We start from the raw sequence: 18,613 nt of genomic DNA on the forward strand, positions 1-18,613 counted from the left end.
AGTAAAATCAAAAAATCCTGTCTAAAGCCAGACTTAAAAAGTTCCATGTGAAAATGTGCATTTGTGCCAAACAACTAAGCTATTTTGGTACATAGAGAGAATGGTATTCTATGTAGCAAACAGCAGTTCATGATAGAGTGACTAATTTCATCCAGATGTATCCAGAATACCTAGCTAAACGGTGTATTTATGCATTATGGAACGCAGTATAATTAAAAAATAAAAATCAGAAAGAACGTGCCGGAAAAAAAGTGGGTCTTCCGAACTAGACCAGTCAAGTACCACAGATGAACACGTTCATAGGTGTACTGTTTTATTCAACATATCTTACAAAGACAGCAACAAAACAGCAACCAATCAACGCAACGGTAGAAGCCGAAATGACAACCACGACCACACTGCCTGCCAAGCTGACCAAGAACCCCAGCACCACACCAACAATGAGCTGTGCCAGCTGAACCATGGCGGTGAGGGCAGCGCAGTCGATCCCCTTGCCTCGGGTATGTTCCGATATCAATCCATTCGCCTGATTTTGCTCCTGCAAAAAACAAACAAAAAAAAAAAAACTGTGAAACCGTGACACTTTTTGACCAATAGCTACTGAACCATGAAATATCTTGACAGATGAAAAAGAAAATGCTTCAAAGTGCTAATACATTTTACTTATAGCTTCAGCCTGATGTAGAAACTGAAGAACTCCTGGTGCTTTAAGTGTGTAGAAATAAGATTGTTCTTAAAAAGTGTGTTGCTCGGTCACCTGCCTTCAGGAGCAAACAGGTTATAACTTCGACACATGACTTAAAAATGAATCTTTTAACTAGTTCAAACTGAAATGCTATTTGTAGGAAGCTAGGTTATTAGTTGGAAAAGATCAGAGTCCTTCAAAATCAGTACGTTCACAACTATCTCTTTACCGACAACTAAGCACCCCATTGTAGCACTCGACTCTCTCAGGGTAAAGAAGCAGAGCAGCCCAATGCCTACCCAGGGAAGGTGGAGTAGGCAAGTACCCCAGTCCGCTCGTAGGCAACAACAACACCCAACAGGCCATTGTCAAGTCAGAGCTTTTTCTTACTATAAGAAATCATTTTTATACTCACATACTACTAAATACTAAACATTAAATGCAATTATATACGGTCAAGTAGATGAGAATACCTTTGCTGACACCTTCATAATATGTTACACCCTGAGTGGGTCCTGAACCCAATACCCACACCTATACAAGATACACAATCACAATATAAGGAGATGAAGGTCTACTGGCTTTGTAAGGGAGTCACAATACCAGAAAAAGTAGTAACATGTTGATAAATCACATCTGTAACACCATTAAAGTTAGTGAGAATAACACCAACATTCTTTGCTATGAATTATGAAGTAAAGCCTTGAATTGCCAACCACCGACTTTGCACTTTACAGAATTACAGTAAATAATATGTCTTCTAGAGTCTCATTTCTACTTTTACGCTTATGCAACTTTAGGACCGACCAACAGTTGTCCCTGTACTCCAATGCCCATGTGCAAAGGCACAGGCTCTAAGAGCATAAATGTAACCATCTGGAAGATTTCAGGCAACTTTTGGGGTAGCATTTCAGGGGAACTGCTGCACTCACAGGAGCTCGCCAAACACACTCCAACATCACTGGTGTTACTCATGCGCAACTTGTGGAACCACAAAGCACAATATGCAAACTTGTATGTCATTCGCAGAGACTTATGGGAGCACTTTCGCCCGAAGCTTGAATATTATATTAGCGGCTTTGCCACTGTGCAAGATAATGCTTTGTGGCCAGTAGCAGCCACGTGTTCTTGTTGTTTTCTTCAGTCCCAGTGGGGTGGCATAACCTGGGATAATTTTGTAACTTTGACTCCTGGAAGAGGAATTCCAAGGGGGCAATAGTGGCTCTAGGGAGGGGTCCCCACTTATGTTCTAGCCCCATTTAAAATCAAGATCTAGGTTGCACTGACCCTTGAGGGTTGGCCTTGCATTGGAAAAATTCTGGCTTTTGCGTGGAGTGCTACTTGCTCCTTTACCTGCTACTTCCTCCTGGAAAACAGAGCTTCAGAATCATGTTTGTCTGGATCCGTATGGCCGATTTTAATGACCTTGATTTCATTTTGGTACTCTTGACCAGCTGAAGCCACTAAAATCATTTTCTTCAGGCCTCCTGGCTCTAAATCTGCTTTTCTTTGCCGGAGCTTGATTTATAAAAAGCTCTTCACCAGACCGGTCATCTGCCTGTACTCCTGATGCTCTCTCCTACTTGGGGTATCTTCCACAGCTCTTTGACAGCCAACAAGCAGAACACCCTCCCTGCCATACTCTTCAGGTCCCAGGGTCTGATGCCTACTTGCAGGGCACATATTTGTCAACGGAGTCAAGGATCAGTCAACATTGGTCCCAGCGTAACTATGCCGGATCCTCCAGCTAGTCCATTTCCTAAAATGGTGTCATAGCCACTGGCCTTGGACAGAACAATCCTGCTGCTGTGGGCCAGTTGGAGTTAAAGTCCTTCGGTCCACCAATGGAAGTAGAGGAGATTAGAGGACTTCTCCACCCAGCAGGGCACTTTTCTGACATCACAGCCACAAGTCCACTGTCTTCTCAAGTGTCCCTCCCTTGTGCATGGGTAAGGGGTGGAAAGGATGGGAGGGGGTGGAAAGTTTGCAACGTAGAATTGGCATTTCTGGCCAATCCTAGCATGATACATCATCACTACACCCCTGTCCCAGCCCTTTTCCAAAGCGCTCTGGGATGTTTAAGCATGGGGACTTGAAGTCAATGGACAGACCTTATGAGGGAGCCTTAGCTTTACATCAACTGACATGGCTGCATGACCCTTCTTACCAAAACGTCAAGGGGGAGCTTCTGCATGTTTGGTTCCAGAGGTCTGGCCTTCCTTCTTGTGTTTCCGTGGGCTTGCCCAGGTCAGATGCACTCTGTGGAGTTAATTAGCACATGCATATTTCCTCTCCACCTCTTCCTATCCCAGGAACAAGGTCAAGGACTATTAACAGCTATATTGTGTGAGGAGGTCTTTGATAATCCTGCCGGCCAGTAGAGTACTTAACTAGGAATCGGGCTGCGGCTGAACCAAGGAAATATGATAATTCTTAAAGTGCCAAAAAAACAGTAGTTATGACAAAAGTGAGTGTGGATCTACACTCCGTTTACATGTTTACCCTAAGAGTGATGCCTCTCTGGAACATGTATTATGGAAACAACAGTGGTCCCATGCATATGTAATAAAACACAACCAATAAATATAGACGAAATCGCTTCTATATTTTCAGAAGGACATGTCCAGCCGGACAGAGGTCTTTCAGGTTTACTTAATAAACAAGATTCGTCAGAAAATAGAAGTTAGGAATACCTTCCACAATGCCCCTATGTGGTACACAAGCCTGTGCCCAACACTCACGGGGTGATTACAGTTGGAGAAAACAGGAAAGGTTCAAGGCAAAACAAACGTTTTTCTGTTTACATACAAATTACACAGAAAATATCAAGCTGCACCATTACATAAAATCAATCAATCAGATTTGTATCGGGTGCATGAGCAAGTCGACGGCGTTTCGGTTCCATTAAGGAATCATAGGAACCATCATCAGGACAATTAAATACTTTGCCTTTACACTAAACCTCAATTTTGCCTATAAGAAGAGATAAAAAGTATACTTTAGGTATAAAATACATAAAAGAATACGTAAAGTGACTCTTTGTGCACAGTGCACATGCTCATTCGTCAGGAAGTGAGGTACTACTCATAACAAGGTTGTCGCGGCAGTGACCTTAATCTCAGCTATAAAGCATGCGTCCAGAGTTGCTATAATGTGTCTAAGGGGCATTAGTGGTTGCGTAAGAATTTTGAACGGAGTGTCCGTGAACTAAAATTGTGGTAAATGTGTACTTAACACTCGCCGATAAGTGGGACTATTTCAGAATAAGTGGGAGGCCCGCACTGCTTACTGAGGCAGAGCGCGTTAGGGCACAGATAGATCAATACTTCTTGATGCCCGGACCAGTCGCCCTGAAAACGGATAACGCATGTTAAAACAACCAGGGGCTTAAGACATACCGGCGGTCGGTAGGGAAGACCATGCAAACAATCTTACCACAGTGTGGCGTCAGGTTAGCCAGTTTACGCGATCGTAACCGGACGACGCCAGGGCAAGCCTAAGTGAAATAAAGTCCATTTTAGAAACGGAACAGCGGGCTAAAATACAGAGTTACTCCTCAGTCACGGTGATAAACTTACCGATTGCTTCGGTCATGGAGTGTTTCCCTGGCGTGCTCGTGTACTGAGACCAGGAAGTGAAAAGGGGTTGGGTGCGCTGTGATTGGGCAGTGCACGGGAAATGGGGGCATAAGAATAAAGGAAGGACTAAGCTCCAGGGGCCATCTTGAGGTGAAACCTTACGTGAGTAACATGCAAAGTGACTTTAAAATACAGACTCATTTCAAGGAAACATTATCAGTGAATCGCTCGTTTTTGAACAGCGTCAGGAAAAGATTAGGTTAATTCAGATTAATGATGTCCACTCCTCTTGCAGGTTCAAGCCGGAATTCAGGCTATCCGTCTTCAGTATCCACTTTAACTCCTCTTTGTTGAGCATCCGACTCAGGTCACCACCTCTAGGTGGTATAATGATCTGTGTGATGACAGTCCAACGGATCTCATTTTCAGTGTGTCCCATGTCCAAAAAATGTTCAACCAAGGGAGCGTTGGGGGTTTTGCACCTAATGCGACTGCGGTGCTGGGATATCCGTAATTTAATTTTTTGTTTTGTCTGTCCAACATAAATGCAATCCATGACCGAAGCAATCGGTAAGTTTATCACCGTGACTGAGGAGTAACTCTGTATTTTAGCCCGCTGTTCCGTTTCTAAAATGGACTTTATTTCACTTAGGCTTGCCCTGGCGTCGTCCGGTTACGATCGCGTAAACTGGCTAACCTGACGCCACACTGTGGTAAGATTGTTTGCATGGTCTTCCCTACCGACCGCCGGTATGTCTTAAGCCCCTGGTTGTTTTAACATGCGTTATCCGTTTTCAGGGCGACTGGTCCGGGCATCAAGAAGTATTGATCTATCTGTGCCCTAACGCGCTCTGCCTCGGTAAGCAGTGCGGGCCTCCCACTTATTCTGAAATAGTCCCACTTATCGGCGAGTGTTAAGTACACATTTACCACAATTTTAGTTCACGGACACTCCGTTCAAAATTCTTACGCAACCACTAATGCCCCTTAGACACATTATAGCAACTCTGGACGCATGCTTTATAGCTGAGATTAAGGTCACTGCCGCGACAACCTTGTTATGAGTAGTACCTCACTTCCTGACGAATGAGCATGTGCACTGTGCACAAAGAGTCACTTTACGTATTCTTTTATGTATTTTATACCTAAAGTATACTTTTTATCTCTTCTTATAGGCAAAATTGAGGTTTAGTGTAAAGGCAAAGTATTTAATTGTCCAGATGATGGTTCCTATGATTCCTTAATGGAACCGAAACGCCGTCGACTTGCTCATGCACCCGATACAAATCTGATTGATTGATTTTATGTAATGGTGCAGCTTGATATTTTCTGTGTAATTTGTATGTAAACAGAAAAACGTTTGTTTTGCCTTGAACCTTTCCTGTTTTCTCCAACTGTAATCACCCCGTGAGTGTTGGGCACAGGCTTGTGTACCACATAGGGGCATTGTGGAAGGTATTCCTAACTTCTATTTTCTGACGAATCTTGTTTATTAAGTAAACCTGAAAGACCTCTGTCCGGCTGGACATGTCCTTCTGAAAATATAGAAGCGATTTCGTCTATATTTATTGGTTGTGTTTTATTACATATGCATGGGACCACTGTTGTTTCCATAAAATTGTTCCCCGAGGTCCCTGCCTGACTGAATTGGGGTCCCTTGTTGTTAAAAAGTCTCTGGAACATGTAGGCTTAAGTGGGGCAAAACTGTGCTTTGGGGGTAAATTTCACTTGTAAGTAAGTACTACATCTACATTATGATTGCCCACTCACAGCACAAGGCCTACGTCAAGATCAAGTTAGCACAAATCCCTTAAGTGTCACTTCTGTGACAGGGCCTGTGCGCAGATACTGGGCTGAGCTAGACGTGTGCCTTATATGCTAATTTTGCACTTGCGTGTCCTCATATGCTTGAGTATAACCAGCCCACAGCCTCCTACCCTAGATAACAGAAGCAGCTCTACTTTAAAAAGCAGACCCTGGCAGTTAGCACACTCAGTTTATTTCCATATAATTAGCCATGAGAGAAACTCAGTTAATAAGACTCACTCACAGATATAATCTAAAAGACAGGTAGACAAAAGGGAAAATGCCAGGGGGACTAAGTGGCCAAAACACATTTCCTACATAGTTCACAGATGGTTATAGTTTTCCCAAAGACATTGAAATCAAACATTCAATATAACAGTACAAACACGTTGCAAAGGTTTACAGTTTTCAATTAATTTATCACAGACATGCATATTTGTTGAAATTGAACACTTGCATGGGACTTAATACTCTTTATTAAATGTAATCAACATATCTAATATTCATGAGCCAATTTCCTAGTAGCAAATAAGTCTTTGCTCTTAATTTATAAATCAAGTAGAATTAACATAAAGTCAATAAATGGGGATTTTATTCCAAAGCTGGAAAATCAATTACACACATTTTTTCTTGTGTATCTTGGGGTGTGTTTTTCGTTTTGCCATTTACATTGATCTATTAAAGGTTTAGAGACTAATAGATATTGAATGTTATTTACTTTTTTAAGATGTTTTTAACTTATGTATACTATTTGGATAATGTAACAATGTTTCAACATGTCAAAAAACTATACGACTACTGGGATTTAGCCATCTCAATATGGCGTATGATGCCATGAGGGAGCAACAAATAATTTTCATATAGGTGGTAGCTCACCTACTCCCTACCTGGAACCTGCACGAGCACCAATGAGTGATGCACGGATGACGATAAAACAATAGCAGCTGGTCTCATATTCAGCAAGTCTTGTGGTGCTTCAGGACCTCTTGGTCATTGCCGTGTCCAGATGCAGGATGAATAGACAATATAGACAGACAAATTGTATTACCTTATTATTTGTTTTGATAAGCCCTTTCACTAAATCTTTTACTTATGGGGGAGCCTGTATTGACCCATATTGACCCATATGTGTTGCCCAGAACAGCTGAGCAACATCCCACACTTTTTGTCCAGTCCCTGTGGCAGGAAGTGGTGTCTATTGTCATGGCTGTAGACCTAGGAGGACTATGAACTGGCAGGTCCTAGTGTCCTCATGACACAGGATTCATCCCTTCATAAGAGAAAAATAACATGTGTCTGATATGATATCTACACCCTTACAGAAAAATGAAAAAACATTTCTCTTCTACTTAAGGAGACAGCACCTTGATGTTGTTCCATGACTCTGGATTTGCCACCTTGTTCGTTATGTCAGCTGAGCTGCTCCTGTTGCTGGATAAGTAGCATTGTTCATATTGTGGTGTGGCTCATGCTGGCAAGATGTGTCAAGTTGGGAGGCTGATAGTTGTACTAAATAAGTGGGGCTTGTTGCACAGCTCTCAGAATGGAGGCGGTCCTCTGATTCCCTGGCGTATTTTGATGATTGTCTGAGGTGATATTTTCTTGATTTCTTAGTGCCTACTGATTTTGTTGACCAGATGGATTGTAATGATGTGCTTGCTGCATCTGATGTGTCTTCAAGTGTTTTCTTATGAGAAAGTTCTGCTGACTGTGGAGCGACTTACAATTGATTCCCTTGCTTCAACAGCAAGTGCTGATATGCTCCTTTAGTCTTTAGGGGGATTTCTATCCTTTGTTTTTTGCGGTTTCACTAGTTTACAACACTCATAAATGGCTGTGAGCTTATTTTCAAGAGTTAAGGACGGGATGTGCGGTACTGCGTCTTGCACTTCCATGTGCTTTCTTTATGACTCAAATTCCTTTTGCTTATTTTTCTTTCTTTTCTTTCTTAATTTTCTTCTCTCTTATTTCAGTGATATTGCTTTGTGTGTTGTGGTGCCAATGGTCGGTGTGTGGTGCTTTACTCCACTTTGCACTCTGAATAATTTGCTGCAAGTGGGAGTTTGCCATTGATGGAGTGAGGTGAAGAAACAACATTTTGTATACCCCTCGTGAAGTTATTTCCTCATAACTGTAACCTCTATTAATTGTGTGGTTTGGTATACTAATCAACGTAGTATGGAATGCACAGACAAATACACGTGGGAATATTAATCTGCTTGCATGAAAAACTATAACTGACTAATTTAGTAATGTCGTCATGGAGTTTACTAATGCAAAAGCTTTAACTTAATCAAAAGCGGCATAAATGTGCTTTCTGTTCATGTATTTTGTGGCAAAAACATGAAGACAGGTAAGCATACCATGCATATGTGTTGCTTATTTGCTAGGTAACAACTAACAGGGAAAACCTTAGTATGGGGGAGCTAAACAGAAGGGTTATATTTCAATAATTAACATTTATTTGTGTTTGTTTCTATGACAGTTCCCATTCTGGCTCGTGAGGCCTACCTAAAAATTAAGGTTTTCGATAACTGTGACAGTGAAAGATACTGCGCATGTGCGGCCAGAGCCGAGAATGAATGTGAGCTGCCTGTGCCTGAGCGAGAACAGTTCAAGGCCAACATGACCTGAAAGTCCAGATGACTGCCAACAAAATATAAACGGTTGAGTTATAAACCATGGGAAAGGATCTTGATATTACCAGTTGAGGACATGACTAGGCCGGACACTTTTTTAAACAAAGAACTCTTTAATTTCAGCTGATGCTACAGACATTGAATATTAGAATGATGAGGTGATGCTCATCCACCCTCAAATTGTCCAATCAGGACTTGAGTTTGTACGGATAGTTAATTTTGTAGATAAAGTTAGTGAAATAGGGTATAAAAAGACGTGACTTTTCTTAAGAAAAAACTCTCTTTTCGATTTCCTCCTGAGATGCTGTCGGAATGCTGATTTTTCCTGAGATGTAAGACTTTGAATACATTTTCTATTTTCTTTGAATGAGAAATGAGTTTTAGATGAGGTTGTTAGTTAGGGAGCTAGGAGAAAATGAACTTTGGGAACTATCTGTCTTTTGCGAATACTTGTGTCCTGAAACCTAAATAATAATGTCTATTTCTGAATCCTTGAAATAAATGAAAATAACCGTTTGAGATAAAACTTTTACTCTTTTAAGGTTATTTTCGAATACAGAAATAAATAAAGCGAATTAACTGCTAGACATGCTAAACTTTGCTTTTAATAAAAATTAGATAAATGAAGAATTAAGCTGGTCTTGTATTTTCCTTAGCCTAATTTTTTACCAGCAGATACATTGACCATAATGGTGGTGTGTCTGAATAAAATGTCTCATTAATAAAAAACATGGTAAAATTCCTTTAAACTGCAGGTGTATATAGTATTAATATTTAATTTTGATTTAGACACTCCGCTATGATCCAGCAGCTCTCCTTTGAATCACACCGATCCATGAAGTAGAATGAAAGTGTTTGTGAGTAACTCGCAGTGTCATGGGCCCCACTGAGTAATGTGTGATTTGGTACTTCAGGGAAAGGTGATATGGTTTTATAAAACATTTCCGGAGTAGCGCTGCAACAGTAATTAACTTGGTAGCAGAGCATTGGTTGCTATAGAATTAGCTAGGATTATGTATAAAGTGATATATAAGGGTTTTGATGTACATAATTATGACTAACATCTGTTGAGTTTGTATTACGTTATATGTAGTCCTGAAAAGGCTTCAGAGGATTGTGTGAAGCTAGTCACTCTGTCTGCAGGCAGAGGAAGTGTGGCAAGTGAAGTTGCACATCGCATAGTCTGTTTCAAAAGGTAATATCGTCGTATATTACAGTGGTGTTGTCGTACATCACAGTGGTGTCATCGTACATCACAAGTTTAGGGACCTTTATGTGTGAAAGGATAAATGCATAGCGAGGACAGTCTATAAAATCTTAGCCTTCAAGTACAGGGATCATTGTGTATCCTGATTTAAAACTTACTGCTGGGAGAGTAATAGAGCTTAACCCGAGCTTGAGAGAAGGGTAAAGTAGAGGAAGTGGTGCTAATTTATTGGCGAGTCTAAAATTCTGTGGTAGAGAAGAGGTAAGCGCTGTCTACTGGAAAATACAGAATACTTGTACGATTGAAAATTCTATCACTTTGTTTAGCGAAACAGACGAATGGAGTTGTTTTGTGTAAGTTACTAACCGATTCAGTTGTATATCTTGTAAATACGGCTTCTCGATAAACCTTGTAAAGGAGGGGTCAGTCGAAGCTGCAGAAGCCGGAGCAGGAGCTGGCGTCAAAAGTGTTGCGCAGGGATTGGTCCTTGTGACCAAGACCGAGTAAGGGCTGATTGGTGCATCACGAAAAGCAGCAAAACTATTGTTTAAGCACTAAGGAGACGTATCTTGTTCTAATCGGTACGCTAGTGTAAACCGCGCTGTGACAGGTTGGTGTTACGGAACAGCAACAGAGGAGTACGCGATCTTTTGAAAGACAGGGAATTATCAGGAAAATGGGTTATTATTAAGGAGAAGAAAAGGAGAAACCTTCATGGTTTAAGAAATTGAAAAATGTGTTTAAAAAGGACAAGGCGATAGTAACAAAAGAGGGAAAATTACTTCCTCGCAGAAAACGCCTGCTTCCTATATGTTGTCACAATATGGTTACCATACATGTGTTTGGCTAAAGAATTGGGCTAGGTATACCAGGAATGATGGTGCGTTAGCTTTTCCAGAAGTCGGATCTTTTAATGTGGCAGTTTTGCGAAATTTGAGAGATAGGATGATGAAACTTGAACCAAGACCTAAACCGACTCAATTTGAAGCTCTAGTTGAATGGGAGGATGAGATGCATGAAATGGAGCGAGAGAGGTCGGAAAGACATCTCGGACCAAGAGGTAGATTGGGTGGATTATGGGAAGAGAAACATGAGAGTAGAATGCGCAGATGGAGAAATGCCGACATGTGTGATTGAATGTATACAGTTAGATTAGTGGATGAATATGAAGGGCGGAAATCTACAGAGAAGAGGAATAATGTGGAAACAGGGAAAGAAGGTTATGATGATAGTGAATCAGAGGATACCGTGCTGGAAGAAATATTAAATAGGAGACCGCCACCATACCAACTGGGTTCTTAATGTAGCAAGATAGAATTAATGAAACTCCAAGACAATTTTAAAATTTTAGAGATATACCAGAAAGAGTAGAAATTAGATATAATCCAAATGCCCCAATGACATAAACAAGACTTACCGGTACGCTTAAGCAAAATAACGAAAGAAGAAGTGTAAATAGGGTAGAAAAACGAGTTGAAGAACAACCAAATACTTCTGAATATATACGATCTACAAATGAACTGACAGAAAAGATACAAGAGCTTACCAAAAACATAGAAGCAGTAACAGTCCCAGTAACGATAGGACCTGTAATCCCAGTGTTTGAAAACCAAAGAATAAAAGAGCCAAGTTTGACAATCCATTTACAACAAAGTTTGCAAAAGGTAAAAGAAAATATTTATCCAGATTTGTCAGAAATTAGGCGAACAAATAATGTAAACCCGCCTGACTTAACTTTTAATCAGAGTTCACCCTATAAGTATGCAACTGGAGAAGAATCTGATTCTACTACACCTGAAAAGAGCATAGAGAAAATAGATTTAACACAAACTCCTGTAGGACCATCGGAACAAGAATTGAGGGATTGGCTTAAAACTCTAAAATTAAAAGAATATGAACCTAAAGTATTAGATGTGGCAAGATTAAAAATTGATATGGAAGAATTAATTATTGGAACAATTGGAACGGACAGATTCAAAACGTACCAAGATGATGAACTTATGTTCATGTGTAAAAGTATAACATGGAAAGCAAAGTCTATGTATGATCAATTAGAAGGATTAGCGAGTGAATTCGAAATAGAATTCGCAAAGAATAAAACATTGCAGAAATCCTACAGAGTAGACTTTTCAGAAAAAGACATTGAGAATATGAATACTGCAGGAAGGTTGACTCAAATAAAAGAATTCATTGTACTACTAAGGAGATGGGGAGATGTGAATAAGTGGAGAATAAAATGGGCAAAGAAGAGGCCAGTGATAAATCTACATTAGCGTTCCCTGTGAGAGAAAAGGAGACGGTAGCAAATGAATTCCCTATGAGAGAAATACCTGGAGGAGGATATGTACATGTTCCTTGGAGTAGACAGGATATATTATCATTTACAAATGATTTCCCCAGATTGAGAGAAAAACCAGTAGAATGGTATCGACAGGTAGATTGATTTGTGAAAGTTTCAAAAGTACTATGGGTTGATCTGGATGGATTGTTTGATATAGTTGTACCAGCAGATCTGTGGACTGAGTGCAAGATAACTGTAAATTGGCCGAAGGAGGAATATCCTCGAGACAAAGTAACAGGTGCTCCGTCGCCTGAAGTGATGCGTAGATATGAACAAGTACAAGTGTTGTTGAAGAATAAAATTCCACCAAAAGAAACAGATTGGGTTAAAATAGACAGAACTATATAGGAATTGAAAGAATCTGTGCATGCATTTTATGAAAGACTGTCATTGGTATTTAAACAATACAGTGGATATGAAGAACCGAGCGAAAAAGACAGGAGTCATTTTGTGTATCGATTTGTATATGGTTTAAGACCAGAAATTGGGGACATGATTAGACATAGTTTAATAGGATGGCAATCGAGTACAGTAGATGAAGTGTTGAGACAGGCAAAATATTGTAGTGATGAAATTGAAGCTAAGCAAAAGAAACTAAAGGAAAAAGCCATGTGGGCACAAGTGAAAGTAGCAGAACTTCAAGTAGCACAATTGGAGAATAAAAATACCGATGCAAGTCAAGGAAAATTGAAAGGAAATCTCAACAAAACAAAATTAGTAGGAAATATAGAAGAGCTTAAAAAAAAGTTCCCTTGTCATAATTGCGGCAGAATAGGGCATTGGAAGAAAGAGTGTAAGTATCCACCAAGAGTTAATCCCGAAAATACATCATTGAATCCACAGGTGCAGCATGAGGTAATTCAACAACCACCGCAGCAGCAGCAGCAGATGATAGTTACTCAGCAAAGTCAGGTGCCACAACCGGCACTTCCACACAGTGTAAATCTGCAGAGATACAGTGCAGAGACAGGAATCAGCAGAGGCGAGCAGGTGAATGTGAGTCCCCAGTATTGGTTACAAGAGGAAGGCGGGAGTGAGTCAGATGAAAGCTTCTGACGGTGCCTGAGAGAGGGAGAAGAGTGCTTGCTTGGAGCCACTCTTGAGGTAGATCAGTCTGGTCCATTTGTGAATGGAAAGGTGAATGATGTACAGGTAACTTTCCTAGTGGACACTGGTGCTACCCGTTCTACTGTTAGATCAGTGGAAGTCCAAAATCTTCCTCTCTCGGGAGAGCATATCCAAGTTGTAGGTGTAGCTAATAGACAGATTAAAACCTCCTTAACACAACCAGTTGAAGTAGAAATTGGAAATTTCAAAGACATGCATCGATTGATGGTGTGTGATAGTAGCCCCGTAAATTTGTTAGGCCGAGACATTCTGTGTAAAATGAACTGTGCCATATATTGTTCACCAGATGGCATAGAACTGCAAACCCCAGATGCAGATAGTTTGTATAAAATGACCATTCTAATGATTGAAGCAGAGAAAAATAAGTTGTTTCCTGTGTTTGATCGAGAAAAGATACCTGATGAATTGAAAAGGGTAGTGAAAGAGAAGGTGTGGGATTTCACAGGAGAAGATATTGGATTAATGAAAGACGTGGATCCTGTAAAGGTTTCTATAAAAGAAGGTGTGAATTACCCGAACATTCCCCAATATGAAATGACAGCAGAAATAATTGAAGGAATAACTCCAGTAATAAACAAAATGATTGATCAAGGCATACTGAGAGAGATAGAAAGTAGTCCTTGTAATTGTTATTGTTATTGTTATTTTGGATTTGTATCGCGCCCAATCACCTACAGGTCTCTAGGCGCACGGAAATCGGTGGTAAAAACAATAACTTGGCAATCACAGAATAGAAGGCATCCACTGGCCTATATAGCACTCATGATTCTTCTGAACAGCAGTGTTTTTAGCACCTTTCTAAACCGTAGGAGGTTCCCTTCCCTGCGCAGCGTCTCAGGTAGCGTGTTCCATAACTGGGGGACTAACACAGAGAAGGCTCTCCCTCCCTTGGTTACAAGTTTGTACCGGGGACAGACCAATAACTGAGAATCTAAGAATTCTCATTGGACTGTACACCACCAAGCGATCTTTAATGTAGGCGGGTGCCAGACCGTAGATTGCCTTGTGAGCTGTGCACAGATTCTTAAATTCCACTCGCTCTTTGATTGGGAGCCAGTGCAGGCTCTGTAACAAGGGAGATGCTTTAGTTCGTCTTGGGAGCCTGAAAATGAGTCGTGCAGCGTCGTTCATGACGACCTGTAGCCTATTGGTCAGGGTTTTCGGCAGGCCGAGATAGAGAGCATTACCGTAATCTATCCTTGAGATAACAGTGGCTGCTACGATTGAGCGCATCATGGATTGAGAAAGGACGGGAGCTAGCTTCCGTAGCTGTCGGATGATATTAGTGCAGCTTCCCACCACAGAAGAGATCTGACTGGCTATTGATAGATCACAGTCCAGTTTGATCCCCAAGCTGTTTACATTCAAGCTAGGTTTTGGAGCCGGGCCTAACTCCGCAGGCCAGTAGAGGTCACACCATGGTGAGGTGGTAGATGGAATCACCAATACCTCGGTCTTATCTGGATTGATTTTCAAAAGATTTTCCGTCATCCATTGTACAGTGTACCTCAAGATATTCTGGGCTTGGAGTTGTGCGGCGCTTGAGTTATCGACACTCAGCAACAGCTGCGTGTCGTCCGCATAGTTAAATACTCTACAGCCCATGCTTGCCAAGGAAGCAATCAGAAGTTGCAGGTAGAGATTGAATAGAAGTGGGGACAGGGCCGAGCCCTGAGGCACCCCACATTCTAAAGTCCCTACCTCAGATGTTTCGTCCCCCAGTTGTATCCTTTGGGTCCTTCCCAAGAGGAAGGATTGCAACCATCGGAAGGCCAGGCCTTTGATCCCGAAGTCACTCAATCTATTCAGAAGCAGGGCATGGCTGACGGTATCGAACGCCGCTGAAAGATCTAACAAAATCAGGGCGCTCGGTTTCTTACAGTCAGCCATGCCTCTCAATTCATCCAGCACCGAGAGCATCACCAGCTCGGTGCTGTGATGAGCTCGGAACCCTGCCTGACCGATAATGGGATTGAAAAAGCCAAATGGAACCTTTAGAATCGTACAAGATTTGAGGAAAATTAATAAGACCGTTGTCCCATGTTGTCCAATTGTACCAAATCCAGCAGTGATTTTATATCAAATTCCCCATGATGCAGAATGGTACACTGTGATTGATCTGTGTAATGCGTTCTTTACTGTTCCATTGCACCCATAAAGCCAGCCAATATTTGCGTTCCGGTTCGTAGATCGCATTTTGGCATGGTGCCGAATTCCTCAGGGGTATACTGAGAGTCCATCTAGCTTTAATCAGTTGCTAAAGAAATCACTAGAAAGTTTGAGCATGCCTGGAGAGTCTGTATTGGTTCAGTACATTGACGATCTCCTAGTGGCATCGAGGACAAAAGATGCATGAATAACAGATACCGTTGCATTGTTGAATCATTTGGCAGAGGAGGGACAATTTTGCCAGAAAGAAGTGGAATACTTAGGTCATAAGATTGCCAAAGGAATCCGACAAGTCACTGCATAAAGATTCAAAATGATACAAGGAACGCAGCCACCAAAAACTCAAAGACAAGTAAGAATGTTTCTGGGAATGGTAGGTTACTGTAGACAATGGATTAGTGGATTTTCACTGATAGTCAAACCATTACAGAGATTAAGAAGAGCAGATATCAGAGACCCTATAGTACTGACCAAAACTAAGATGGAAGCATTTGAACAGCTAAAAACAAGCTTATGTGAAGCACCAGCATTAGGGATGCCTGACTATGAAAAAGAGTTTGAACTGTATTGCAGTGAATGAGAAGGATGTGTATTGTCAGTGCTAATTCAAAAGACATGGAAAACTGAGAAAGGCAATTGCATATTTCTCAGCTGTTCTGGACCCAGTTGCAAAGGTGTTGCCAGGTTGTCTGAAAGCAGAAGCAGCTACAAGCATAAGTCTAGAACAAAGTGAATGAATAGTGATGGGATTTCCTGTGAGGGTGTATGTACCTCATTCTGTGGAGATTCTCCTCACTAGGACAAAGACCCAGTATCTCACCAACAATAGGAAGACCAAATACGAGAAGGTAATTCTGGGAGTAGAAAATGTGACAATCTCTAGATGTGTCAACATAAATCCTTCTACATTGTTGCCCGATACCATGGAAACTGAAGTAAGAAATTAGGTTGATCATAAATGCCTAGATGTTCTTGAATACTGTACCAAACAAAGACCAGACATCAGAGATGAGCCATTGCCTGAATCAGATTACGTAATGTTTGTTGATGGTTCATGTCTGAGAACAAATGAAGGTGTTTTGAGTGCTGCTTATGCAGTTTGCACAGTGGCAGTTGTACTGGAAGCATCTTGTCTGAAAGGAATTCGTTCTGCTCAAATAGCAGAATTGATTGCTTTGATTCGAGCATGTGAACTGGGAAAAGAAATCAAGGTTACCATAGTGACTGACAGTCAGTATGGATTTGGGGTTGTCCATGATTACGGACAACAGTGGTCCCAAAGAGGTTATTTAACTTCTGCAGGAACCCCCATCCGTAATTCCGAATGTGTGAAGATGTTGATCGATGCCATACAATTGCCTGATAAAATAGCAGTTGTTAAATGCGCTGCCCACAAGAAGGGGGATGATTATATCACCCGAGGTAACAGGTATGTAGATTCAATTGCAAAATATTGTGCTAAAAATCTTGCATTCATAAATCGGGACAGAAAAGAAGAACATGTTTCAAGTCCTTTAATGCTAACCACAGTAGTTGAGACATGGCAGGAAGTAAGACAAATGCAGGAAGAAGCTAGTGAGGAAGACAAGAACATTTGGTGAAAAGCAGGATGTAGGCAAAGAGAATAAGATTACATTTGGGTTTACAAAGATGAAAGACAAGTAATGCCTGATAGCATGATCTCAAATATGGCCCGAATGTATCATGGTCAAGCTCATGTTGGAAGGGATGCAATGCTTTGCCTATTTAGACAGACGTGGTACAACCCTAAGTTCAGGATGATTGCTGAAAGTCTGTGTCAAAGATGCCTTGTGTGTCAGCAGTTTAATCCAAACAGAAAAACAATTGTGAGTCTGGGAACCATAGGACAGGAGGGAGGTCCATTTACAAGAATGCAGTTGGATTTCATAGGGCTTCCACCTTGTAATAGACTCAGATATGTTTTGGTGATCATTTGTCTGTTCTCTTGGTGGGTAGAGGCTTTCCCCACCAGGAGAAGTGATGGACTGTTGCAAAATTGCTTTTACGTGAAATCATACCAAGGTACGGATTTCCAGTAACGATCGAAACTGATAGAGGAACACACTTTCAAAACGAACTACTGCAGATGATATGTGAAGCACTGGACATTCGTTAGAAATTGCATTGTGCTTACAGACCTGAGGCTTCAGGGGTAGTTGAACAAGTGAATGGGACAATAAAAAACTGAATTGCAAAAATGTGTTTGGCAACAGGACTAAAGTGGCCAGCCACCTTACCACTTGTTTTGATGACACTAAGGAGTATCCCTGACAGAAAGACTGGATTGAGTCCACATGAGATTTTGATGGGCAGAGTGATATGAGACACATTTGTGCCAGTTGATAAGCTGTTAATTATTAATGATGACATCACACTGGATTACTGCAAAAACCTGTCTGACGTGGTGACTTCTGTGTTCCATCAGGTGGGAACTGATTCAAACACGAAAGAGAAACATCCAGCTCATGATCTAATTCCTAGAGATTGGGTTTGGATAAAGGTGCACCGCAGAAGAAACTGTTTGGTGCCTCGCCAGCAGAGACCAAGACAAGTTACACTGGTCAGCACCACTGCAGTTAAATGTGCTGGAGTAAAGAGATGGGTGCATGCAAGTCACACCATCTGTGTGCCTGAACCTGAGAATCCAAACGAAAAAGGTGAAAGGTGAAAGCACAACTGATTCTGATTTTGAAGGTGAATCAGAGAAAAATCTAGATACTGAAGCTCGACAAGAACGTCGACATCTGGAAGTATCAGATGCTAGTTCTGCGTCTGAAGGAGATTGTTGAAATACCAAATTCTGAAGATCAATCTGAAAATTGAGATTTGGTAGAGACTGACACCAGTAAGGACACTGAGCAATGTGGAGATTAAACTGGTGATCAAGAAAATACTGAAGAACAGTTTGAAAGCTCAGAAAGCAGAAACCAAAATCCTGACACTGGAAAAGAGGAAATGACTCACGATGAGGATGAGATTCCAAGTACCAGCTATGGAGATGTTCCTAACAGAGTGAAAGAACTGTCGAAAGAGAAGACA

The 18,613-nt window shown here is 41.2% G+C and overlaps 1 protein-coding gene across 1 annotated transcript in view; it reads right to left on the bottom strand.

The window, feature by feature from the left end:
* Nucleotides 1–289: 289 nt before the first annotated feature.
* The window catches only part of SLC45A2 (solute carrier family 45 member 2), a 431,739-nt gene continuing 413,415 nt past the window's right edge, over nucleotides 290–18,613 (bottom strand). Inside the window, exon 7 of the mRNA XM_078677280.1 lies at nucleotides 290–538. Coding sequence (XP_078533406.1) covers nucleotides 314–538 — 225 coding nt within the window. The 3' untranslated portion in view covers nucleotides 290–313. The remainder of the gene's footprint in view (nucleotides 539–18,613) is intronic.

This window comes from Lissotriton helveticus, chromosome 2_1 (assembly GCF_964261635.1).
Source record: "Lissotriton helveticus chromosome 2_1, aLisHel1.1, whole genome shotgun sequence".
Taxonomy (NCBI): Eukaryota; Metazoa; Chordata; class Amphibia; order Caudata; family Salamandridae; genus Lissotriton; species Lissotriton helveticus.